The sequence below is a fragment of the Copadichromis virginalis genome, linkage group LG7, assembly GCF_057382275.1.
Source record: "Copadichromis virginalis isolate Kocher_CV1m ecotype Utaka linkage group LG7, C_Virginalis_male_GT1.1, whole genome shotgun sequence".
NCBI classification, from domain to species: Eukaryota; Metazoa; Chordata; class Actinopteri; order Cichliformes; family Cichlidae; genus Copadichromis; species Copadichromis virginalis.
The window spans coordinates 24908785-24936375 of NC_140624.1; the positions used below are offsets into that span (position 1 = coordinate 24908785).

The 27591-nt window shown below is 39.7% G+C and overlaps 3 protein-coding genes across 8 annotated transcripts in view; 1 reads left to right on the top strand and 2 right to left on the bottom strand.

Annotated features, from left to right (window-relative positions):
- Positions 1-1073, bottom strand: part of poc1b (POC1 centriolar protein B) — a 50343-nt gene extending 49270 nt beyond the window's left edge. Inside the window, exon 1 of one of the 4 annotated variants that reach the window (XM_085462647.1) lies at positions 1001-1073. In XM_085462647.1, coding sequence (XP_085318773.1) covers positions 1001-1009 — 9 coding nt within the window. In that variant the 5' untranslated portion in view covers positions 1010-1073. The other 3 variants (XM_085462649.1, XM_085462646.1, XM_085462648.1) reach the window with 3 other exon arrangements.
- Positions 124-9323, top strand: cep41 (centrosomal protein 41). 3 transcript variants are annotated; one of them, XM_085462651.1, is made up of 11 exons: positions 124-226; positions 1597-1660; positions 1763-1810; positions 4549-4610; positions 4860-4929; positions 5022-5157; positions 6811-6977; positions 7057-7124; positions 7235-7349; positions 7604-7819; positions 8194-9323. In XM_085462651.1, exons 2-11 carry the CDS (start codon positions 1600-1602, stop codon positions 8310-8312), a joined length of 1062 nt encoding a protein of 353 aa, XP_085318777.1. In that variant the 5' UTR covers positions 124-226; positions 1597-1599; the 3' UTR covers positions 8313-9323. The 3 variants fall into 3 exon arrangements, with proteins under 3 accessions (XP_085318777.1, XP_085318776.1, XP_085318779.1); XM_085462650.1 differs by lacking the exon at positions 124-226 and adding an exon at positions 1115-1282; XM_085462653.1 differs by lacking the exon at positions 124-226 and adding an exon at positions 1454-1516.
- Positions 9324-13079: 3756 nt separating this feature from the next.
- Positions 13080-26774, bottom strand: LOC146705089 (carboxypeptidase A1-like). Its single transcript, XM_085462655.1, has 11 exons — positions 26657-26774; positions 25979-26060; positions 25669-25803; positions 25455-25562; positions 22901-23002; positions 22510-22611; positions 22272-22382; positions 19910-20000; positions 14143-14339; positions 13900-13984; positions 13080-13648 (listed from the first exon to the last, which is right to left on the bottom strand). The coding sequence occupies exons 1-11, from the start codon at positions 26731-26733 to the stop codon at positions 13461-13463; spliced, it is 1278 nt and encodes a 425-aa protein (XP_085318781.1). The 5' UTR covers positions 26734-26774; the 3' UTR covers positions 13080-13460.
- Between the last annotated feature and the right edge of the window lie 817 nt (positions 26775-27591).

The window sequence follows — 27591 nt, forward strand, 5'->3', positions numbered from 1 at the left end:
AGGAAAACTCAGCGATTATAGTAAAACATTTGACTTTGATTTTCGAATGACACTCTGGCGTTGCTCTGCTTCATGAACACTTTCACTCTTTTCGTGTCGTTAGGGACAACTTGCTCAGACTCAAGTCTACTGCTGGATAAGCGTGGTAGTCTTTACTTCCCTGCTTTGCTGCGTGGTCGTCCGACACTACAAACATTACGCTTGGCGAAGCTGAAGAAAGGCAGGTGTAAGTTAATATAGAGGACCCCGTGTGACAGCCCAATCAGTAAATCCTCTTAGCAGACGTAGCTAAAAGAAACTTGCCGACTCGGCTAATATTAGCGCCATATGACGTTATGTACACAAAGTTTAGCACATTTCTTTTAACGCAAGTTTTAAAACAAATATACTTACCATAACAGACGCCATTGTGTGTGTTGAGTAAAAATGCTAAAGTTGTCTGAAGGAAATTTGAACTAACCCGCTCATCTGCACCTCCATGACTGTCAACACAGCACTGCGCGTCCAGCAACTCGTTCAGACCTGGCCTATCGAACTCAGATATAATAGCTCAACACTTTTTTTCAGTAAGCTGAATTCACGTCGTACTTTATGGTTTCCGAGGTCAAAAATAAACAATGAGTTTCGTTAAACGCATAACAGAATTGAACCTTTCATCTGCAGCGTTAAGCTAAAACGAAAACAAAAAACAACCCGTGTTCTGTAGCAAAGACTGGTGTTGCATTCATGACACATGTTAAAATAGTAAACGTATAAATCTTCACTGGAAACCATCTTTACAAGATAATACTTATGCACAAAAACCATTCACAAATACAGAAAAATCACTCAAAGTGAACAAAATAGTATTGCTGAATTATTCTATTCAAACTCTGGTGTCATATTAAGGATTTAAGGGCTTACTGTAATTACGTGTCGTACAAATATAAAAAACGAGCATAGCATATTGTGTTAAACAACAAAGAGGAAAGACTGCGTAAAAATATCGGGTAGAACATACCAAATTCATAAACCACGGAAATATTCTACAAACTGTATGTGTTGTGCTTTTGACCTAAAAAAAAAACGAGACCTGAACGCGCCATGTCATGGGTGGAGCGTCTTTGGCTGCTAAGCAACTAGCCAAACCACTATGTCGACAGAGCGCCAGAGTATAACCTTACCTGATTGGTCGGGGAAAAAACATTGACGAATCAAAACTGAGATTGTTAACCTTGAAACTGGACTTTTGATATTGCGGTTTAAAAAGATGTCGCTGAATCGGAGCATCGGCAACGCAGAGGTAACGTTGGGGAAGAAAAACAGCACTAGTTATTTTATTTACACGCTAAGTGGCATTACTGCACTGTCGAAAAATCCATTAACTTAATGCGGCTACAGCATGAGCAACAAAAAATAATGTAGCCCTTCCAAAGAGGTAGCTAGTCGGCTATATTGGTGTCAGTGTTACCGTATCAACGGTAGTGCACCTGTTAAAATGACAGCATTAGCTAGATTACTCACTACTATTGAAAAGGTGCTCTTTATTCTAGACTGTACGATTTGCGTTTAAGCTATCACAGCTAACGCTAACGTGTCGTTCTTTTCTCCCTGCAGTACATGAAGAAAAAGATACCGAAAAACGCAAAGTATGAGCATGTGAAAACGAGGCTTGACACAGGTACATATGCAAGATTTACGTGACTGTGTAGCTTATTTTGACACACAGTTTGAATGCTCTTTAACTTCCTTATATATGTTAATGTCACGGTTTATTTCCCAGGATGTAGTCTCACGAAGTATATGGAAAGACTGGAGGAGATTAAAAAAAGTGAGTAACCTGTCTTTAAGAATTTCGTGATTGCAGTATCCTTATAAGCGTTCTCATAACAGCAGTGTGCATCAATATTAAAAGCACTCTGAATGATTCCATATGTGATTCTTTTGACTGCAAACCATGAAAACAAGCATCCATGCAAAAGCCTTTCTGGACAAACAAACACCCAATAAAAGAACAACAAAAAGGTATTAAACGTGGATCATTAATGCTCTGATACATTTATCTGGCTTCTTAATGACTACCAGTCACTCTCAGTCCTAAAACTCACATATCAGTGTTCCTGCACACAAGTACTCTGCATGCCAACACCCTCATGGACTGAGATGTGCACCTGCTTACTCCACTGGGCCTAAGTGAAACACAAAACATCTGTTCCTCCAGGCAGCTGGTCATAATAGTACAAAATCCCTGTTTAATGTACCGCCCCCTTGTGCCACCTCCCACACAGTTGCATCAAAAATAACAGCTCTCTTAGGCGATAACCAACTATACTTATTCCTTACTCTTTTATTTTCTATAACCGAGATCTATACTTTATCTTTCTCACCAGTTACAATAAAAATCGATTATTTTTACAGTTTCAGTGTCTTCCTTGACAATGGCAACATTTTTGACCCAAGTAGTACAAAACAGTTGTTCTGCCCACTGGTCTGCTAGCCTGCTACTTTTGACTATTGGTCATGTAACATCAGTTCAGCCTTGTGGCAAGTTACAAATGAGGTCTTTTCTTTATAAAGTGAAAACATGGCTCAAATAGCACACCTTGGCAGAACTCTAAGATCCATGCACTTTCCTTAAGTGCACAAGACCTGTTTACTGTACATTCAAGGCAAGATTTCCCAACCTGGCACTCCCAATTTCTTAATAATCAATGGGTGTCTCCTTGCTCTCTGTGTACTGTCAAAAGGTAAAAGAGTGAGGTGCTAACCTATTGATATAGCCCAGTTTAATAAATCAAATTTGTGGACAGTGATTTTTTTTCCTTCTGATTTCTCAGGGGTAAGAGACCCTGATCCCTCCATTCTCTGAAGCAGATTGTACCACTGTTCACATTTTTTCCTCTGCGGGACTGAACCCAGTCTTAAGGGACATACTGGCAAGGTGCCAGCAAGGGTCTTTTGTCACAGTGCGAATTACTGAGGTCTGAATGGTAATAATACCAGCATTAGCTGCACTGATAAAAACAGGCTGAGCAGTTTGATTTGAGCACTGGGGTGGTAGCTTTAGTGGTAAGGTAGAATGGGAACAGACACGTTAGAGTTGTGGCTCTGGCTACGTCCACACTAATGCGTTTTTTCATTTGAAAACGCATCATTTTCTCTGCGTTTTGGCTTCCCGTCCACACTGAGACGGCGTTTTTGCTGAAGGAAAATGCAGCATTTTGAAAACGCTCTCGAAAACGCATACATTTGAAGACAGTGCTTTCGCGTCACAGCAAAAACGAAGACTTTTTGAAAACGATGACACATTTTAGTCATGTGATGTAGTCATGTGGCCAATTAAACTAAGATAGCGGAGGGCAGATGTTTTGTTTGCTCTCAATTTTGACAGCCCTACTAAAGATTAATATCAGTCTGTACATGCTCCAGATAGCTTTTCTTCAAATTCTTTAACTCTCACTCGCTTTTACAACTTTGTACTTTTGTGTTACGCACAGCAACAACTCCACCTCAATGTTAGTCCATTGAAAAAAAACTCGGTGCTTTTCCTCAACATTTTGCCGCAACATTTCAAAGAGCGGCAAAGTAAATAAATGACAAACAGAAATGAGGCAGGCTGAATCGTCTTGCGTTTCACGCATGCGCAATACTGGAACGTAAGCGTTTTCGGCTGTTTACGTCCACACGTACACGGGTATTTTTGAAAACAGAGATTTTCCGTTTTCGTTTTAAAAAATAATCCCGTCCACACATAAAGGCAGAAATGAAGGAAAACGCTGCTAGGAACATGCCAAAGCAGCAGGTGGCGCTATATTCCTAACAGTGTAGAAATGTTGGCCAATCAGAAGTCTAGAAGCCTTGGTGGGAAAAAGTAAACAAAGCTGGGGCATAGAAGCAGAACCAAGTGGTATGTGTGGAGGGACAGTAACTGTGTGTATATGTAAGCATTTAAACACTGCAGAGAGTACAATTAACAGTAACAGTATTGTAGAAATTCATTTCACCGAAACAATAACGTGGCGCACAGTGTGACGTCAAAAAAGGCGCACATCTTTGACACTGCGTTTTCTCCGTTTTTCTCGTCCACACGTAAATGCAAAAACTGAGTTTTAGAAAATATCCACCCTGGCCGGAGTTTTTAAAAATCTCCGTTTTCAGTGATCAAAAACGCCGTTTACGTGTGGACGAAAGGTGCAAACGCATAGAAAAATCTGCGTTTTCAAAAATACCCGGGTACGTGTGGGCATAGCGACTGAAAACGCTAGTGTGGATGCGGGGCGTTTTCAAATCTATCTGGTCCAGTGTGGACGTAGCCTCTGTGAAGCAATGGAAGGGGATAAAGAAATACAGGACCTGATAGACCCAGGTGAATTTGAACTACTAAGGCTGCACGCAGTGGCTAACTCTATTATACTCTTTGGTTCACACTTATCAATTACATTAGACTTCACAGGAAGCATTTACGTTCATCTTCAAGGGTTATTCAAAAAGAGCAGCTATCATCAAGACTGATGGTTTTCAGCGTTGCATATATATTAGATTCATGCATTTGTTTTCTTTCCATTTAAGATTACAGGTATCGAAAAGATGAAATCTTCAAACGATTAAAAGTGACAACATTTGCACAACTGGTAAGCATGAAAATTGACTTTTTCCAGAACTGTAACATTCTGTAAGTTTGGTGTTGCAATCAGTGGAAAGTCTACCGACCAACTTGATCATAGATGGTGATTAAACAAATGGCTCTCTGTTTATTGATATTTCTTCTTTTATTTTCCACAAGCTTCAGGATGTGTATTTCTTTTGTTACACTTTCATTTATAATTTTGTTTAAAAAATTTTCTTCTCCTTTATCTTCAAAATGTTCTTTTCCACACCAGATACTGCAGGTGGCCTCTGTTTCCGACCTGAATGAAAATGAAAAAGATAGTGAATCTCACAGTCCAGAAGGTAATAGTTGCAGTCAGAATTACTTGTTCACTTAGCATGACTTACTGACAGTAGCTGACAGTGTATTGTAATGTATGGTTATTGATTTGTAGATGGTCTGCGGTTGGAGTCTGGAGGAGACTCAGAGTTCGCGTCTGAACACACCAATGGCTCTTTGCTGGCATCAGATTGTCAGGAGACAGGAGATGCCAATGAAGTCTGCTACACTGCTAGGTCAACTCTTCTAAGGTCATTTACAGCACTCCGTAAACCTTTACAGAGTATACCATACTATTTGTATTTGGACAGACAAACTTTATTATGACAAAATTTACTATTATTATTACTGTTTATATTAAAATGTATCCTAAGGCAACAGTAAATATCATTACATTGTATTTCCTTTTTAAAGATTTTGAAACTTTCTCGATGCAGTATCTGACTTCTATATGAAGTCAATTTTCTTTTTCCAGGAGTCTAATTTGTATTTGCAACTGCACTAGCAGATAGATCAGATCTGGATGGGTATTACATTGTGAGTTCACCCATTTCAAGATGTCTTTTGATATCTACCCACATGTATTTCATGGTTAATAGATGGCTTATAAAGTCTTGAGAATTGAACTTTCTATGGTGGCCTTGAGAGGTCAAATGGACTGCAACAAAACATTGAAAAAGCACACAAAACACAACATAAGTTGAATAAAACACAACGGAAGTAGAAAAAAACCCCCAGCAAAAGCTGAATGAAACAACAGAAATAAAAAGAAAAATGCTAAAACATTCCAAAATAAAATGGATGTGTTTCTGGGGACACAATAAGGTGACGGATGAGATACAGAAATAGCAGAAACAAAAACATGCAAAGGATTGCACTGACACTTTTTTTTTTTAAGTGATAGGTTTGTTGTCCTTGGATGTCTCCATTTTTTTTCTAAGTGATTTAAATATTGACTTATGTCGTTGTTTACATTTTGCACAACATCCCAAATTTTTCTTCTGGGAAGTGTTTTGTAGAACGATACAAAGAGAGTTTGTTGACAGCCAACCTGCGTTACATTATCAGCCTCTGTCACACCCAGCACATAACAATCGCTACATTAACCCCAAGCACACCTGAAATTTACACCCACTGTTCATTATCTGTTTACATACAACATGCTTTTTGCACCTAAGGGCATCTGTTTGTCCAAAAACCCTACATCCCTGTTTATTTCACACTTAATGACCTCCCTCACTCTGTTCTTAGCATCCCATACTCTCCAATCATTATCATCATTATCATCATCGTGCACTTTAAATAGGAATCCCACAGGTGTAATTCTATCGGTGGCCTCTCTGAAGGAGACAGACTGCCATTGTAATGGGAGTCCTTTGGAGCATACGTCACCCTGTGCTTGGGGACAGATGGAGACAGAAATAAGGGCAGCACTGGGTTAAACTTGTGATGCGCTGTTTGACAAACTCTTATTAGGCCTTCTGTCCTTTATGAGACAAAGTGACTACTCTACTATATTGACTCAACACTGCTGTCACCAGGCTTTTATAGTCATATGTCAGGAGAAGTTAAATGAGTGGAAATGATTTGTAGCCCGTGTTAGACTAAAATTAACTGTAGAGGGTGTCGAGTGGGTGAACTGGGTGAATCACATCAGGAAAAAAGTATAGTGTCAGTATCAGGTTTTAGTCTTTGCCTCAGTGTACAGATAATAATGTGCTCTGTCCACACAATATATACCTCCGATCTTACAATTAAATTATCCGTTATTTTCATATGTTGGATACTCAGTTCTTTAGCATCCCTGAGTTATAAATGTGACAGTTGCCAGACTCAGAAAAACTACAATATAAAATGCAAGAAGCTGCAGACAGTCTGAGGCTCTCCAATCTTTGACCTTTCAGTGTCATTAGTGGTGTGGGAGAGCTGAATATAGACAGGAACAATCAAAAGATGGCAAGTGAGTTGGTGTCCAGCCCAGAGCCAACTGACAGGCCCTACACCGATTGCCCCTACCTGCTGCTGGATGTGAGAGATCGTGATGAGTATGACTGCTGCCACATCATTAGCGGTAGGTAAACATGAAGCTGGATCATTGAACTCCTTGTACAAAAAAATGACATTTTTAATTTCAATTGTCTTTCATGCAGCACACAGTTTTCCAATTGCCATGCTATCTCGGACAATGAACCCCTACACCAAAGAAGTGCTGGAATACGTATCCTTTTATAGTCACATCGCAAATTTGGCAGCTGTTAATCTTTCATGTTACAAATGTGAATAGCAACACTTAACTACTGACTGTACCTTAACCCACCAGCGGTGTAGAAAAATGCCCCAGGGAAGATCATCATTGTATATGATGAGGATGAGAGAATAGCTAGCCAGGCAGCTACCACCATGTGTGAACGAGGGTTTGAGAATCTGTTTATGCTCAGTGGAGGTAAGCTCTAATATCACTGGAGCCTTTTAAAGTACTTTCTCTAGAAGTAATCCGTTTCATAGCGAACATGTGATATGTGTCCAGGTGTGAACCTGCCAAGCATATATGTTTTCCAATGAACTCAGAGACTGTGGCCAAAATGCACCGTTGCCCCTTTCTGCAGCAGCTCTGGGATGTAAACACTAACGTCTACAATTATTAAAAATAAGTTTTGTAAAACCAAGCCTTTGTCTTCATGTGTCTTGCCTTGCCAGGTCTCAGAGTAATCGCTCAGAAATTTCCAAGCGGTATGACAACAGGCTCCATCCCTGCCTCATGCCTGTCCTCTCCTACATCATCAAAAGGGAAAAAATGCAACGCGTCACATCATCCGGCACGAGCAGCAGAGAAGAGGTGGCGGTTCACATCAGACGAGCTGGCCAAGATCCAGGAACAGCTGGAGGAAATACTCATCCCCAGTAACTCTAACAGTAAGAAGACACTGTTAAAGATTTAAAATCCAACTGGAAATCCAATTTGTAGAACACAGCAGTTGGCAGCCACTTGCTGCATTTCCAGAATTTTCTCCTTTTAAACTATTAAAACAACGGTTTTTGTTCCTGTATTACGGTATTTAAAACCTTATGTCCCATATGCAGTATTTTCTATTTCATAGACTACTGAGGTTGAAGCTAAATACTTATTTGATTGTTCCAGTTGTTGTTGTTGTTGTTGTTGTTGTTGTTGTTGTTGTTATTAATATCATTATTATTATTATTATTATTATCATTATTATTAACAATAAAAATAATAGTATTACCATATTGCTTCCATAAAGTGATGCTATGGCCCATGTTTACTGCAGGTCGAATGTCCAGCCGAATGTCAACCAGCAGTGCCCGATCTACTGCATCAAGTCGTTACAGTTCGTCTACAAGTGGTAGAGGCACTGCGCGAGTTCAGAGCAGTAGATCCTGGAAATAACCCCACTCCTTTCTTAACCACAGATGTTAACAAATATACCTCTAAATAACAGTCCATGTCTTTCAGTTAAATCTAGCATTCAGCTGGATCCAGTATCATTTGTGGAAGAAACTAAATAACTAAATAAAAAGTCAGCTTTCCTCCAGAATGTTCTCTGAATGCTAACATTTCCCTTAAATATATTTCTGTATGTTGGAAATATCATGCTAATCACTTTACAACCAGCACACTAGTAAGACGTTCAAATCTAGATAGTTGTGTGACTCTGCATATAAAAACTATGTTAGGAACAACACAGATGTTTTATTTGAGACTCTGAACGGTTTCCAGTTGATTTCTTAACAGTCTTTCAAAGTGAACCTGAGATCAAAGGACTTTTCTCACACGTATAACACTATTCATCAGTTTTCACCAGCTAATAAATCTGCACAAATAAATCTGTGCATGGTCTGGTCATATTTTGGTATTTCGGCTGGAGCCAGGAAAAAAATGAATGTTAATATGACATGAAGCATATGCTGGAAATCTCTTTATGAAATGAAGTGTAATGTATTGCACAAGTGATGTTATAGAGTTTAATCCAGTTTATTAGGTTTTGAAAAGTTGTGCTGTATTTTTGTAACTTTTGTCTTTCTATTATGACAGTTCACCAACAGTCTTTAACTGCAGTTTCAGCATTTTAGTGTATTTTTTTAATCTAAAGTACTGTGAAATGTTCACATTGTGTGATTAATGGAAACCTTCACACTGACATGCATGACACAGATCAGTCACTAAAGAAAATATATGATCGTTTTTGTCGTGGCCAGAGCATATTTATTACAAGCATTGCCTACATCTTAAGAGCAATATTGTGATTTGTGGCCTGTTGTTTGCATGTTAGTGACTTTACATGTGCTTTCCCTGTCAAGTGCATTTTTTTCTAACCATCTTTTCACCATCTGTCTTAAATTGTTTACATGATTTTATTTGTAATGAATATCAAATAAAGGGTAAAATGGTTTTCCTGTACCTTTTTTGTTTGTTTTATTTGACCCACCACCTACTTTCACATAGGTACTGCTGTGGTTTCATCTGAGATGCATAAAATTACCTTTTGTAATTAAAATGTCACATACATTATATGTACTACTGCAGTGGTGAATGTTTATATTAAATATGGCCAAATGGCAATGACAACAAGGTTCAAGCAAGTCTTATTCCACACAGACAATAATGCAGTCTTCACTTCAGCTTAATGCAATGTGTTCTTCTTGTGAATCTTCATGATGCCGGTGATTTCAGTGTTTGATATGACCATTTCAGACACATGTCTGAACTTGAGCATAGTTTCTATTTGCAGCTGGTAGCCAATAACAAACAAAAGAAGTGATCCCACAGGTCCTACCTTGTAGGAATCCCTTGGGTAGAGCCTCGAGGGCAAGCATTAGGTGCTTGGGCCTTGGCCCATGGGGCCTGGCCGAGCTGAGCCTGAAGAAACTACTTGGGTCAGTCCTGCTGTGAGTCAACTACCCCAGAAGAGTGGACATAGGGGATCAGTGATTTGTGAATGGGGCGGCAGTCAGAGGTGGAAGTCCTGGGCCTCTGATCCCCGGTTTCCAAAATTGGCATGTGGCACATGGAACATCACCTCATACAACTAGCCTAGGTGACGTATTCTATTTTAACCTCGGGATTTCCAGGCCATACTCCTCACCGATGTTTCTGTATACTATGCTAACCACTTGGCTAAAGTGCCTCATGTATGTCCTGCCTGATAGCATCTTGCACCCTGCTGTTATGTGTTAAATTGTGTCCGGGTCATTGTTGCACACCCTGCACCCGGGGTCTTGGCCGATGTGGTAGAGCACAGACTCTGTTCATCTTGTGCTTAGAGTTTGTTGCTGTGCTGCTATGATTAGTGCCTCTGTGTTGTCTTTCAGTCCAGCCACTGGTAGGAATGTCAACCACTCCTATCTGACAGTGGTGCATACCGTGCAGGGTATGTACTCCTGACTGTATTTTTGTGCCAAAAACTCTGACCAAGTAAAGATGATTATTTCTGTCTGAAATTGCAAAATGTGAACATGACCTTGCAAATATTAATTGCGATCATATTACATCAATAGATAATTTGGATCTGTGTTGTTATTCCATGATGACGTTTTGAGTGAAATAACAATTAAATATATACAAACAAAAAACATCAAATGCAAGCAAAGGGAGACAGCTTTACCATGATTGAATAGTGAAGTACACAAACTTAAACAGAAATAAGATTTTGCTTTAAAAACAGCATTGACTACCGAAATCAACACTGATCACATGATATATAAAAGCCTGAGAAATAAAGTAGTCCTGAAATTATGTAAAGCTAAAGCTTTATATTGCACTGCTCTTATGGAAAAAGCTAAAGATCATAATATTTCACTTTGGAATCACTTAAATAAATTAATAAATAGATCATCGAGTCGGAAGGAAATTAAGGAAAAATTTAAATGGTACAGTTATTACAGATAAAGGTTGTTTCATTAAAAGATACAGGAATTTACTGACATTTACAGCTTTAAAATTTGTCAGTTAGAAATAGAAGATGAAAATGAATGGAAAGGGGTATTAATTACTCCAGTTTTTAAAGGAGAGGACAATGATTTGATATGCAACTATGATCCAATTTCCATACTTCCTGTTCTGTCGAAGATACTTGAGAAAAGTGTCGCTACATACAGTTGATCAATTAGAGACTAAGCGACATCTTCATCCAGTATAGATAAGATAAGATAGAACTTTATTAATCCCTCAGGTGGGTTCCTCTGGGAAGTTTGGTTTTAGACTAAAATGTTTTACAGAAACTGCAAATTTCTACTTTGTTGAAAATATTAAATAATTTTTAGATGATGATAGTGTTGTGGGGGCAGCGTTTCTTGACCTAAAAAGGCATCTGACACTGTCAGCTATGACATACTTTTCTCTTAATTGTTTTTAATTTGATTTATCAAAACAAGCAGTTTATTGGATTGTGTAATATCATCACACAGGATAGCAGTGTTTGAAGGTTGACCAAGAGATGTCATCTTTGTTGGGAAATAAAATGGGTCTTCTCCAAGAATCCCTCCTGCGCCCACTGGGGTGGGATTGTACTACTAGAAGGCAACATTGCAGACACTGAGGGGAGCTACAAGTATCTGGGAAGCCCACAGGCAAATAGGAACACTAAAGCAGCTATTGGGAAAGCTGCATCCACCAAATACCTCCAGAGAATAAGGGAAGTCCTGAGGAGTCAGTTGCATGCAAAGAACAAAATCTGCGCAATTAACACCTACACCCTGCTTGTCATCAGGTACTCTGCTGGGATAATAAGCTTGCCAAAGGAGGTGACGAGAAAGACGAGAAAGTCCTTATCATGTATGGAGGGTTTCACCCCAAATCCAGCATCATGAGACATCACTCACTAAGAACTAATGAGTATCAGAACCACTGTCCAGGATCAGAAAAAAAAGTACATCAGGAAGTTTGCCACAGCTGACCGTGTGCTTAGTGAACATCACAGGCAGCATAAACCTGAGAAACAAGAGGAGCAAAGGGGGGAACCATCATGGAAGACAGGTCCTACTGCACAGTATGTACCACCGTAAGATAGGAGGAATGGCTGAAATCCAGAATTCCTACCAGTGGCTGGACAAAGCTGGACTGAAAGACAACACAGAGGCACGAATTATGGCAGCACAGGAACAAACTCTATAGCACAAGATGAACAGAGTCTGTGCTCTACCACATCGGCCAAGATCCTGGGTGCAGGGTGTGCAACAATGGCCCAGAGACAGTTCAGCACATAACAGCAGGGTGCAAGATGCTAGCAGGCAGGACATACATGGACCTCCATAACTGGAGGCTGGCATAATATACAGGAACATCTGTGCCAAGTATGGTCTGGAAATCCCAAGGTCAGAATTGTCATGGTCCTGGGCCATGTTGGCCCAGTATTCTTAGTTTTCATGTATTTTTGTATTTTGTTCCTTATTTAGGCCATGTTTCCTGAGTTGCCCTGGTGTGTTGTTCCCTAAGTGTTTTCCCTTCGTGACTCTTACCCCCTGTGTGTCCCTCTGTGTATTCATGAGCCCTCATCTCTCTTTGTGTTTATTCTATGTTTTCCCCAGCCCGTTATGTCTGTGTTTTCCCCGTGCTCTCTCTCCTCCTGTCTGAACCTCTGTACTTCCTGTTTTACTTTGCCCGTCTCCCGCCAGTGTGGTGTTCACTCCTGCCGTGTCTTGTTATGATTATCAGTGTCACCTGTGTTCCCCGTGTGCTCCCACTTCCCTCGTTAACCCTCTGTGTATTTATGTCTGCATCTCCCTCAGTTTTGTGTCGTGTTCTCCCTCATGCTGCGTGGATTTCCCTGTGTCTCTCTGCGAGTGTTAGTTTATGGTTCCCAGTTTAAGTTTTGTATTTCCTACGTTCTGCCTCTCCAGCATTAAAGCTGTGATTTTTGAGTTCATCCCCGAGTCTGTGAGTTTTGCAATTTGGGTCCTCCTCCTGCCTGCCACACAGCGATCCATGACAAGAATGGGATATACCCCCTAGTGTTGTTGAGAATGGCCGAGCTAAGATCCTGTGGAACTTCCAGTTACAGACAAAATGGTGATGGCTAACTGACCGGACATAGTAGCGGTGCACACATAATCAGCCTTAGTGATAGACTCGAGTTCAAAGGATATGACTATGTGGATTTTCATTTTTTAACCCCTTAATATTAAACACCTTCATTTAGAAATTGCATTTTGTCTTTATTTGTGTTAACTTTGTCTAATATTTAAATTTGTTTGATGATCTGAAACAATAACGTGTGACAAACATACAAAAAATAGGAAATTGGAAAGGGGGCAAACACATTTTTTCACACCACTGTAAATGTAAAATGTAGTTTAAAAAAGGTTCAATAGTGCCTTTAGTAATTGTAAACAAAAAAAAAAAAAAAAAAAGATAAATCTTGCATAAATACTGTATTTGTGCAATAGAACCTAAATTAAATCATAATACATGGAAGTACCAATTTCAATGCATGATCATTTATTTCTTTGTAACTTTCACAATGGCTAAAAATCCACTGAATATAACAACTGTGATTTTAGTCTTGAAGGTGATGCTTAAGTGGTTATATTTGTACACAGATCAGTATGGGTTCTTGAGGGTGTGATCCATGATGGTCATCAGAGCCAGCCAAGTCTCCTGAGCGGTGGGGATGATCTCAGATGCAGGGAGGAGGAAGCCATAGCGGCCAGTGTCCCTCAGCTCAAAGGTGTACGAGTACTTGATTCCCTGATTGTAAGCCCAGTCAATGCTCCCACCACCGGCTTGGTCTACAAACAAGCAGTTTTACCATAAGTACAAAACAGGGATTTTTTGATGGCTAAGTCACTAGTTTTCAATATCTAATAATTACTTTACATTTTGATTTTGATAGCAGTAGAACACAAGTAGTAGTAGTTTTGATTGGTAAGTGTTTTCCTTTCACCAGTCATATTGTAAGACAAAAGCGAGCAAGAAAAAAACATAAATATTCAGTGTGGTCAAACATGTCTCCCTTTTAAGATGTTTTGCAGACACTTACAGATGGCGTTGATGATGCTACCAAATTTGTAGGAAGTACCATACAGGGATGCCAGATCAGTGACAGCCTTTTGTGCTAGGTTATCCTATATCAAGAGACTTCCATCAAACTTTTTCAAATTAATGTTATACATGTTTACATTACAGGCAAACACAAGGTCTAAGAGGTTAAATGACTGGTACTAGACCCAGTTTGATCATGAAAACATTTTTAAGGTTTTCTTTTCTTTATTTATTTTTTTACCAGCTCAGTATAGTCCTTGATCGGAGTCCTGGTGTAGCCATAGGGAAACATGAGCAACTGAGAATAGGAGTGGATGGAGATGAAGGCCTTAATGTTGTGAGAGTTCACAAATCTCACAATGGAATTGACCTCAGACTCAGACTGAGCTCTGGGTCCACGATAGGTCTGTGAACAGGGGTTGCCACTGGAACCAGGTCCTACACATGATGATAAAACAGAAAAAAAAGAAACTATCTTAAAAACGTCTAAATTTGGGTCACATCCTAAGTTTAATGGGCTCTAAAACCTGGTATAGAATACTCTGCAAAAACACCAAAACTTAGACACATTTTCATCCATTAATAAATTCAGTGCCATTTTCATATTGTAAATTATTTTAAATTTTTTTTAAATAAAATACTAAAACAAAGCTGAATATATCAAAACCAATTGACTAACTAAATAAACAAATAAGTAACTATTCCCCCTGAAAAAAAAACAATGACAATGTCATCTCACATATTTTTCCCACAGTCATGAAGGAATTCAAATACATGCACTTCTTGACTCCTTTCCCTTTACTCTCTGGTCCAGCTCATCCCAAAAAGTTTCATATGGATTAAAGTTAGGTGTTTTGTAAGGGCTAGCTCACATGATACAGTGCTGTTTCCTGCTGGTACTTTGGTCATAGAATGGACCGTTCAAGGTCTAAGTTTCCATTGGCCTAATTTTCTTTCTTGTATTTTTAGCTTAAGCAGCACTTGGTTCTCTCAGCTAGGATTTATTTGCGTGGCATGAATCACAAAAAGAAACTCTGGAAAATCCTTATGTCTGCTCTAATCTGAGCTGGTCTGTGCTTTTACAGTGGGGCAAAAAAGTATTTAGTCAGCCACCGATTGTACAAGTTCCCCCACTTAAAATGATGACAGAGGTCAGTAATTTGCACCAGAGGTACACTTCAACTGTGAGAGACAGAATGTGAAAAAAAAATCCATGAATCCACATGGTAGGATTTGTAAAGAATTTATTCGTAAATCAGGGTGGAAAATAAGTATTTGGTCACCTCAAACAAGGAAAATCTCTGGCTCTCACAGACCTGTAACGTCTTCTGTAAGAAGCTTTTCTGTCCCCCACTCGTTACCTGTATGAATGGCACCTGTTTGAACTCATCATCTGTATAAAAGACACCTGTCCACAGCCTCAAACAGTCAGACTCCAGACTCCGCCATGGCCAAGACCAAAGAGCTTTCGAAGGACACCAGGAAAAGTATTGTAGACCTGCACCAGACTGGGAAGAGTGAATCTACAATAGGCAAGCAGCTGGGTGTGAAAAAATCAACTGTGGGAGCAATCATCAGAAAATGGAAGACATACAAGACCACTGATAATCTCCCTCGATCTGGGGCTCCACGCAAGATCTCATCCCGTGGGGTCAAAATGATCATGAGAACGGTGAGCAAAGATCCCAGAACCACACGGGGGGACCTGGTGAATGACCTGCAGAGAGCTGGGACCAAAGTAACAAAGGTCACCATCAGTAACACACTACAACGGCAGGGAATCAAATCCCGCAGTGCCAGACGTGTTCCGCTGCTGAAGACAGTGCATGTCCAGGCCCGTCTGAAGTTTGCCAGAGAGCACATGGATGATACAGCAGAGGATTGGGAGAATGTCATGTGGTCAGATGAAACCAAAGTAGAACTTTTTGGTATAAACTCAACTCGTCGTGTTTGGAGGACGAAGAATACTGAGTTGCATCCCAAGAACACCATACCTACTGTGAAGCATGGGGGTGGAAACATCATGCTATGGGGCTGTTTTTCTGCCAAGGGGACAGGACGACTGATCCGTGTTAAGGACAGAATGAATGGGGCCATGTATCGTGAGATTTTGAGCCAAAACCTCCTTCCATCAGTGAGAACTTTGAAGATGAAACGAGGCTGGGTCTTCCAACATGACAATGATCCAAAACACACCGCCCGGGCAACAAAGGAGTGGCTCCGTAAGAAGCATTTGAAAGTCCTGGAGTGGCCTAGCCAGTCTCCAGACCTCAACCCCATAGAAAATCTGTGGCGGGAGTTGAAAGTCCGTGTTGCTCGGCGACAGCCCCAAAACATCGCTGCTCTCGAGAAGATCTGCATGGAGGAATGGGCCAAAATACCAGCTACTGTGTGTGCAAACCTGGTAAAGACCTATAGTAAACGTTTGACCTCTGTTATTGCCAACAAAGGTTATGTTACAAAGTATTGAGTTGTATTTTTGTTATTGACCAAATACTTATTTTCCACCCTGATTTACGAATAAATTCTTTACAAATCCTACCATGTGGATTCATGGATTTTTTCTTCACATTCTGTCTCTCACAGTTGAAGTGTACCTCTGGTGCAAATTACTGACCTCTGTCATCATTTTAGGTGGGGGAACTCGCACAATCGGTGGCTGACTAAATACTTTTTTGCCCCACTGTAATTGTAAAATTATGGCTGATATTGCCAATGAACTTATCCTTTGCAACAGAGGTCAGCCTTATTCCTTTGCCTTTTCCAGGGAGCCCCTCTTCAGAGCCAGTTTCATCATAGCATTCAAATAAGTGATAGGGCTTTAAAAAATATATATATACATATATATACACACACAGACACACACATATATATATATATATATATATATATATATATATATATATGTGTGTGTGTATATATATATATATAAATATATATATATATAAATATATATATATATATATATATATATATATATATATATATATATATATATATATATATATATGTGTGTGTATATATATATATATATATGTGTGTGTGTATATATATATATATATGTGTGTGTGTATATATATATATGTGTGTGTGTATATATATGTATATATATATATTTTGTAAAGCCCTATCACTTATTTGAATGCTATGATGAAACTGGCTCTGAAGAGGGGCTCCCGCCGGGCGGTTTATCCTTCAAGCTCGGGTCCTCTACCAGAGGCCTGGGAGCTTGAGGGTCCTGCGCAGTATCTTAGCTGTTCCCAGGACTGCGCTCTTCTGGACAGAGATCTCCGATGTTGTTCCCGGGATCTGCTGGAGCCACTCGCCTAGCTTGGGAGTCACCGCACCTAGTGCTCCGATTACCACGGGGACCACCGTCACCTTCACCCTCCACATCCTCTCGAGCTCTTCTCTGAGCCCTTGGTATTTCTCCAGCTTCTCGTGTTCCTTCTTCCTGATATTGCTGTCATTCGGAACCGCTACATCGATCACTACGGCCGTCTTCTTCTGTTTGTCTACCACCACTATGTCCGGTTGGTTAGCCACCACCATTTTGTCCGTCTGTATCTGGAAGTCCCACAGGATCTTAGCTCGGTCATTCTCCACCACCCTTGGGGGCATCTCCCATTTTGACCTCGGGACTTCCAGGTTATACTCGGCACAGATGTTCCTGTACACTATGCCGGCCACTTGGTTATGGCGTTCCATGTATGCCTTGCCTGCTAGCATCTTGCACCCTGCTGTTATGTGCTGGATTGTCTCTGGGGCATCTTTACACAGCCTGCACCTGGGGTCTTGCCTGGTGTGATAGACCCCAGCCTCTATGGATCTTGTGCTCAGAGCTTGTTCTTGTGCTGCCATGATTAGTGCCTCTGTGCTGTCTTTCAGTCCAGCTTTGTCCAGCCACTGGTAGGATTTCTGGATATCAGCCACCTCCTCTATCTGCCGGTGGTACATACCGTGCAGGGGCCTGTCCTTCCATGATGGTTCCTCGTCTCCCTCCTCTTTCTTGGGTTTCTGCTGCCTGAGGTATTCACTGAGCACTCGGACAGTTGGGGCCATCTTCCCAATGTATTCTTGGATGTTCGTTGTCTCATCCTGGACTGTGGTGCTGACACTCACCAGTCCCCGGCCCCCTTCCTTCCGCTTAGCGTACAGCCTCAGGGTGCTGGACTTGGGGTGAAACCCTCCATGCATGGTAAGGAGCTTTCTTGTCTTTATGTCAGTGGCTTCTATCTCCTCCTTTGGCCAGCCTATTACCCCAGCAGGGTACCTGATCACGGGCAGGGCGTACGTGTTGATGGCCCGGATCTTGTTCTTACCATTCAGCTGACTCCTCAGGACTTGCCTGACCCTCTGCAGGTACTTGGTGGTTGCAGCTTTTCTAGCGGCCTCTTCATGGTTCCCATTCGCCTGCGGGATCCCCAAGTACTTGTAACTGTCCTCTATGTCTGCAATGTTGCCTTCTGGTAGTTCAATCCCCTCAGTTCTGACTACCTTCCCTCTCTTTGTTACCATCCGACTACACTTCTCCAGTCCGAACGACATTCCAATGTCATTGCTGTATAGCCTGGTAGTGTAAAGATGTCCCAGAGACAATCCAGCACATAACAGCAGGGTGCAAGATGCTAGCAGGCAAGGCATACATGGAACGCCATAACCAAGTGGCCGGCGTAGTGTACAGGAACATCTGTGCCGAGTATAACCTGGAAGTCCCGAGGTCAAAATGGGAGATGCCCCCAAGGGTGGTGGAGAATGACCGAGCTAAGATCCTGTGGGACTTCCAGATACAGACGGACAAAATGGTGGTGGCTAACCAACCGGACATAGTGGTGGTAGACAAGCAGAAGAAGATGGCCGTAGTGATCGATGTAGCGGTTCCGAATGACAGCAATATCAGGAAGAAGGAACACGAGAAGCTGGAGAAATACCAAGGGCTCAGAGAAGAGCTCGAGAGGATGTGGAGGGTGAAGGTTACGGTGGTCCCCGTGGTAATCGGAGCACTAGGTGCGGTGACTCCCAAGCTAGGCGAGTGGCTCCAGCAGATCCCGGGAACAACATCGGAGATCTCTGTCCAGAAGAGCGCAGTCCTGGGAACAGCTAAGATACTGCGCAGGACCCTCAAGCTCCCAGGCCTCTGGTAGAGGACCCGAGCTTGAAGGATAAACCGCCCGCGGGGGGCGTGCTGGGTGATATATATATATATATATATTTAAAAAAATCTGATGAACAATATCTGAAACAGGAAGAAATCAAGCAAAGACCTGACATAGGACATGAGAGATGCACTTGACCTTTCAGTTCATAATTCATTAAAATCTCAGCAGAAATGGTCAAATTGGAAAGGTATATTGAAAACCCATTAAAAAATAGAAGCAGGAACTATTCCTCAAGACCACTTAAAGAAATTACAAGAAACTTTGGCTAAGAAATGTCATACTGTGTTAAACAGTGATGGCAGTCATACCAAATATTAATCTTTAAGTTGTTTTTACCATATATACTGTATGTCCGCATAGTGTGTGTTCAATAAATCACTGCACCTATTTCCCACTTTCCTACAAAAATATGAAGAATGAATTGCACAGTACTGTAGTACATACTGAACTATATGTTGTAATTTGCTGCAAAGACATTGTTGTTAATCAAAATAAAGAAAAAATTATATGCATTGTCCAAACATTTACTAGTACTCTATTATTTACAATACTTCATTATTTGTGTGTATTTGCTGATAATTTGTACAAAAAGACAAGAAAGACAAAACTAAGAAATACTTTTTAAAGTCACTTTCTCTTTGTCTGTGGGGTTTTACTAATGTATTGATTTATTTATTTCCATCTTGAGGCTGGAAAAAAGGTGATGTTACTAAAGTTCAAATTTTTTGAAGAACAATACTGAGGAAGTCAGGAATGCCTCGCTCTAAAATGTATTCACAGTAAAAGTAAAACTGCAATAACCTGTTACATGAAAACATGAATACATGCATATTTAGATAAAAGATATACCTCCAAAACCAGCTTTCCAGTTCCTGTTGGGATCAACACCAACACAAAGGGACCCGGGATTAGGTTTTCTGGTCTTACGCCACATACGGGACTGGAAACATCAAAGCATCCCAATATGTGTGGGTTATTAGTTTAATTGTTAGGTATATTTACGTTAAGCTTTGATTTAACTTTAAATAAACACATCCATTATCCATTCAGTCATCAACTACTATGGTGCAGTGGTTAAGACTGTTGCCTCACACACTCTAAAAAGTAATTCAGAGGCTTAGTAAATATCACTATAAATACAGTATAAGTTAGATGAGCCTGATAAAATCTATGAATATTCTTTTAGTAATTATTTGAGTTTGATAAGTTGAAATAAATGTCTAAAATGTTAACTTATATGTTTGTGTTAAATTAAGGTATTCATTTACATTTATCTCAGACAAAAATTCAGCATGTGGTTCACAGAATACCTTCTTTGCATGTACTTAATATTTTTGTTTAAAATTGAATCAAAAGAAATAGGTATCTATACTCATCAGTATCTTGTACCAAAATCATTAATTATTCAAATCAATATTATTTATTGTCAGCAACTACAACTGAAAAGTGTAAGTAAAACACGATATCGTAGAGTAATTGAGTACCATGAGCCTTTTTCATTGTTTTGTTCATTTTGTTTTTTAAATACTCTGAGCTTTTGTGTTTGCTCTCCTGGTTTGCCATTTATCCTTCAAGTATGTAAGGTTTTGAGCTAAAAGGGAAAAGGCTCTTGTCTTTTTAGTGCTTGTTTATTTCAAGTTATTGCCATGTTTATGAAAATTACATTTTCATTTGGAAAAATGTTTAACATGTGGTCATTTTTCATACATGTATTATGAAAAACACAACTACATATTAGGTTGTTTGGTTTTTTTAGACTTAGACTACCAGTGAAATACAATAACATTCATAGTTGAAAGTTAGGGGGTGATCAAGAGTCCTCAAGAGATCGTGGCTCAAAGGTTGGCAGTTCATCTTGTAATAGGAAGGTTGCCGGTTCAAGCCCCGGCACCGACAGTCTCGGTCGCCTACTGGTTGCCTACTGGTGGTGGTCAGAGGGCCTGGTGGCGCCACTGTCCGGCAGCCTCGCCTCTGTCAGTGTGCCCAGGGCAGCTGTAGCTGCAATGTAGCTTGCCATCACCAGTGTGTGAATGTGTGTGTGAATGACTGAATGATTCACACTCACATTCAGTGTGAATGACTGAATGATTCACACACACCTTCAGTGTGAATGACTGAATGTAGTGTAAAGTGCTTTGGGGTCCATAGGGACTAAGTAAAGCGCTATACAAATACAGGCCATTTACCATATTTAATATTAAGTACAATTTTAATTACGTTCAGTTTACAATATTAAGTAAATGGAACAAAATTTCGGATTAACTGACCATCTCTATTTCAGTTACTTTGACCAAGCATGTCAGTGTTATTTACTCAATTTTTTCATGTTTGTGTAACAACTACAATTATTCATTTCAACTTAACATGTTTAAGCTTTAGTTATATTCAATTGATCAAGTATATTGAACAGATTTGACTGGTTTCGAAACTACTCAATATTTTTAAGTGCAAAAGTGTTGCCTCAAAAATTTTAAGTAAATGTCAGTTTTAGTTTTTAGAGTGCACCAAGGACATTCCTTGTGTGAACTTTACGGGCAATGCTGTGTGGAATTTGTATGATCTCAATTTTCAACTTTTGCTGGTTTCTGCTCCAGTTTCCACCCAAAGACATGTTCATTTGTTTAACTGCAAATTCTAAATCTTGTATATGTGACAGGTAACACAGTAGCTGAGCCCCTCGTGAATGACTGAGCTTCTCAGCCTATCACTAAGATAAATCTGCCCACGGTGGAAACATAGAGTGGCAGCCTCATTTTTAAGCTCAGCTCCTTCTTCACCACAACAGATTGCACCAGTTCATATGTAAACCTCCCGTTTCACCCCACATCATAAGACCCCAAGATAGTTAAACTGTCCATATAAATTGTGAACAAAAACTGTGACAGAGGACAGCAGTGCTGGTGTCCAATATCGGCCAGGAATTGTTGTTTTTTTTTTAATTATTGCTGTATTACTGTCAATACAGACCAAGCTCTCACTGCGATTGTACAAATATATAGGATATTACACCTTCTGATAGTACAGAGTTAGGGTTAGAATCATTGTGATGTCCTGGACTTTACAGGGTTTAAACAGCTAGTTTTTGTTTGTTTGTTTGTTTCTTCTAATTATTATTTTTTTATAGAAGATAATATTGTAAAAATGTAACAAATTCATGTCAGTCCCTGAAAATGAAACTATGATGTGAAAAGTCTAACTATGACAGACTCACATTGGTGTGGGTGAAGGCGTAGCCATCAGGGTTGGTCACAATCTCCAGAAAGATGTCCATCTGATTGAGGACTGCGGTGAGTTTAGGGTCACGTCCAAAATCAGTCACAATCTAACAATAAAAATCAAAAGGACACAATTTTGAGTGTAATCAGTTAGCTATTGGAATTTGAAGAGACAGAGAAGATCAAACAACAACAAAAAAAGTATTGATGCTAATAGCCAGACTGCCAAAACACCTTCTGGGCAAACCATAGTCCGCTGGCCTGGGTGACCCATTCTCTTGAGTGGATTCCAGTATCAATCCAGATGGCAGGGCGGTTGGTTCCACCAGTGCTGAACTAAAACATGGGAAAGGAAAGCATGAGGTCCGTCCATCCATCCATGCACCCAGCTAGCCATTCAATTCAGTTCAATTCCATTTATATTTATATACTGCCAAAAAACATCGACAGCAACCTCAAGGCGCTTTATATTATAAGGTAAATGCCCTACAATAATAATCCATCCATTTCTAAAGGCTAATAAATTTAAAGGTACTTGTTGTAATAACAGGGTGTTTGTTCTTTTTAAAGAGCATGCATTCATTGCCATGATATTCATTCAGTTCTTTTTCAATAGCAGGTTTACCTTGAGCACATTAAGGGGACGGTCCTCATAGCTCTGACCAATCACTATCTTGCTCACCAAGTTGGGGTTCTCAGCCACCAGCATGTCCTGAAAGGAGTAGATCTGAAAGACAAGTGAAGTCTTAATAGATAAGCACCAGGTAATTGTTATACAGTGGTCCCTTGTTTATCGCGGGAGATACGTTCTAAAATGACCCGTGAATGATAGGTGAAACCCGCGAAGTAGCCAACTTTATCATTATTATTATTTCATTTTATTTTTTACATTTATTAGATGTCACTAGACACTTTATACACTTTTCTCAGACAGGCGTGAATATTTTCACACTTTTCTCTCCTGTTTAAACACTCTCAAAGTTCAAACCTTCATAGAAAAATAAGTCCAGTATTATAGAATGAAACCAAAGATCAAACCCTGTTTCCAGGTCCAGAACATGGGAATAGAGCAGCTGCGAGAGAATTCAATATTAATGAGTCAATGGTACGGAAGTAGAGGACGCAAGAAGAATGAGTTGAGTAAAGTTTGACTTATCTGACTGTTTGGTTTCGCTTAATTGGCCTTATAATCCGGTGTGCCTTATGGTCCTTCCTTTAGCATGTTCATAAGTCCAACTTTTTGTGCGATGGTTAGCATCTTCCTCTGTCTTTTGGGTGCTACCGCAGGTGCCTTTGGCCGTGCAAAATGTTTCGTCGACAGTGTTATGTTTGTTGGGGAGAAAACTTACAAACATACAGTACAGCACTTCAGTCACACTGCTAGCGATCGAAGATTTATGCAAATCTGACAAGCTGAACGCATTCTGTACTGTACAGGAGACACGGCACGGAGATTGATTGACAATGGTCTACAGCCGATCAGGACGCAGAACACAATGCACTGTAAAAACAAAACAAAAACAAAAGCATGCAAAATTGCACAAAAAATCTGCGAAACAGCGAGGCCGCGAAAAGTGAACCGCGTTGTAGCGAGGGACCGCTGTACATAGCTCAGCACTCAGAGACTCCACTCTGTGACTTTATGTGGTCTTTCACTTTGTGGCTGAGTTGCTATGGGTCCTAAATGCTTCCTCTTTACAATATTATCACTTATCACAACAGAGAATATCTAGGAGGAAAGACATTTTACAAACTCACAAATGTTTTAAAGGCAGACTGCACAGCTAGGCACTTGATTTAATACACTGGTGACCAGAGATGGGCAGTAACGCATTACTGTAATCCGATTACTTTTTTCAAGTAACAAGTAAAGTAAGGGATTACTATTGCAAAAACGGTAATTAGATTACCGTTACTTTCCTGTAGGAACACTGCGTTACTAAAACCGTGATTTTTTTTTGCAAGAACGTCTCATGACAGTGACGTAAGCGAGTGCGACATTGGTGACAACAGCTGTGTGCAGATCAACAATGGATAATATATCGAGTGCGGGAGAGAGTATGAGCATGCCGTGCGTTTAAAGCGTGAAAGTACTGACCTTACTTTGAGTTTGATTCCATAAAAAGTGACAAAAACATTAGTGTCCGTTGTGCGTGGGAAGAAAACTTCTTTTTACAGCAAAAAAACCCCTAAACTTCCGAGCAAGCACCGAGTGCGCTAAGAGGTAATGGGAAATTCACAGAGAAACTCGCAGATTCTTCCACTGATCGCTGCAGCACACCTGCACCAGGGTAAACCTCCGCCTACCCTACTCCTGCTATACAGGTGAAAATAGAGCAAAAGGACCGCTGAGTCTTTGATGTTATTTATTTTCTGCTGTGTTTTACTTGCATCTATTTGAAAGAGTGTAAACACAAAACATATTTTATTTTATGTGCTGGAATGTGCAGAAAATAGGTTTAAATGTTAAACTAATTTATTCAAGTCAGAATGTTGCATATAATAACAATTTTTTAAAAGATTAAAACTAATAAAACAACTTTTAAAAGGGGACCTTTCCATTTGATTACATTTTGTATGATGGATTATGTAGAAAAAGTAGAATTGGGCTGAAAGATCTATCGCTTTATTACCTATTCAGGTTGTAAATCGTGTTTTTAAAAAGTAACTAAGTAACTAAGTAATTAATTACTTTTGAAAATAAGTAATCAGTAAAGTCACGGGATTACTTTTTGGGGGAAGTAATCAGTAATTAGTTACTGATTACTTTTTTCAAGTAACTTAACCAACACTGCTGGTGACAGTTGGAATGAAAACGCCTGAATTCAACTATTGAGCGAAATGGCCAAACATTTTTGTCCATATAGTGTATATGTTGAGAAAAATATGGTAAACATAAGTGAGTAACAAAGTTATTTGCAAGTCTGAAAAAATCATACAACAATAATAAGCAGTTAACGTCACCTTTTCAAAAATCACTGGGCTCCAATACCTGCTATTCTCAGACATATAAGAATATATTGCATATGTTATTGTATATAACCAAGAAAAAAAAAACAATACTCATCACCTTTAGTGCCAAGACTAAGGTCAAAATTATTTTTAAAAAGTTGCTGTCTCAAAATATTTGTAATTATCCTTTTACTTTTTACTTATGAAAAGGAAAAGTGTTTGCTGACCTCACTGAGGTTGTGGTAGCTAGAAAAGTCAAAGTTATCAGTGTTTCTGGGCTCAGGGACATGGGCTAAAGCAGACTCCATTGCTTTTTGCTCCTCATCCAGCAACACCTGCAGGACAGTAGCATAGTTATATGACCTCTATCAGAGAGGTACTCTCAATCTCAAATCCAGGTGCATGAGTCAGTCCAGGTTGATTCCAGGTGTCATACGCTACCTGCAAGTCTTTAATCATGGTGGAGAACTGTATATCGTAGGCTTTCAGGTAACGTTTGACCATCTTTAATTGATGTACTGGAACTCTGATATCCACAGGAAAGCCCACATCACTCACTTCCCTCCAGATGTCAAGCTAAAAGAACAAACAGTCATTATTCCCCAAACTGAGTTGAATTGCAATCAGTTTATTAGAAAAAAAGGTTCGGCATAAAAAAAATGGCGTGTCATGTGACATAACTGAATCTGTTCTTTCTATTTAAATTTTTTTTAGATTTGTCTTGACAGTGATGTCATGGGTGATAAATAACCTCCTGCTCTATCATGTTGTGCAGGTCCTTGATGAGAGACAGATGGCCATCACTCTTTGGAACGAGTCGAAGGACCTGATGCCTGCAAAAAGAGAACCACACTGTTTTACCGTTTTTTACTCAACTCAAGCATTTGCTAAGAAATTGGTACAGAGAGGGTGAAATAATGGTTTCTCAAGCTTGGTGGGTGCTGCTTCTTCAAAAGTTGAACTGTGAGAAATTGTCGTTTGTCGTTTGTTGTTGTTGTTGTTGTTAGTGTTTTCCAATGTCCTAGGCTCTTTCAAGCTGCCATTTTGTATGAAAGGTGCTCTTTAAATAAAACTATTCTGCTTTGAATGGGAATTCATGACTTCCCAGTGTTCAGCTGATTGCATTAGGTTATCAAAGGGGAAGCATTACACTTTAAATAATTAAATGTACAAATATACATATAATATAGCGACAGTACTCTATTAAAGTTTTCAAACGCAAAAATTGCACAAGTGCACCCAGGAGATATGTTGCTGTTTTAAATGCAGTGACTAGTCAGGGTGGTTTAAATCAAAAATGCTGCTGTCATTATTTTTTAACACATCCTTACTTTACTTCTAATGCTCACAGCTTTTACACATTCCCATGTATACAGCTGACTTTCACCCTACTCCAACAGCAGCGAGAGGTTCGGGCTGGCCCACTTACCCATTAAACGTTTCTTTTCCAAGAACAGCCACAAAGAGCACAGCGAATGCGAGGAGCTTCCTCATCGTGGCCAGCATTGTGCGACCAGTTCAGGGTTTAACACCATCTTTTTAAGTGTGCAGAGTCATGTGATCAAGCCACAGCCTTGTTGAAGTTCATGGTTATACATGTTTATCTTTGGCTGACTCACAAGAACGATTGCATCATGGATTTTGACACAGTGAAGTTCTGACCAGTTTGAAAAAAAGGGAAGATTACTCTTTTGCTTTTTTCATTTTATTTTTTTACAGACAGCTTGTGACGTACTACATGGATTATGTGGAAGTCCATCATTATTGATTAATCTGTGGATAAATTGATCATTAATCAGCATCCTGAAATTGCTCATATGTACATCTAAAAAAAAAAATCTGACATATCTTGTCATATCTGACAAGCTTGACCCCAAGATAAGCTTTTTCAGTAGAAAGCTATCTAGCTATACGATTAACTAAATAATTAACAGAAAGATCTGCATTCTTTTTAAAGGCCTCTTCATTGCATTGACATGTGGAACAATTTGCAACTCAATCAATAGATTTTTGTTACATGTTTTATTATTATTGTTGTTGCTTTAATAGAATTTATCAGGGGGATAAATGTATTTAAATGCTTTCTTTCATCTGTCAGAATATATTAACAGACGGCATTCACGGGCCTGCCATAAAAAAAGCAACAGTTTTCGTAGTTCAGAATTTGAAAATATTTTGTCTGGAGCTCAAAATGTAAATAAACTGCTGACCACAAAAGTTCCTGTATATGTCTAATGTTTCATCTTCCTTTTTGCAATGATCACGGTGGCGCTGCAGTTTTGTGTGAGTGGCATAAAGTGCATGAAATACATGGGTTGGATGGTGGTGTGTGGTGGTGTCTCAGCTGCAGAGGGAGAGGTGGAG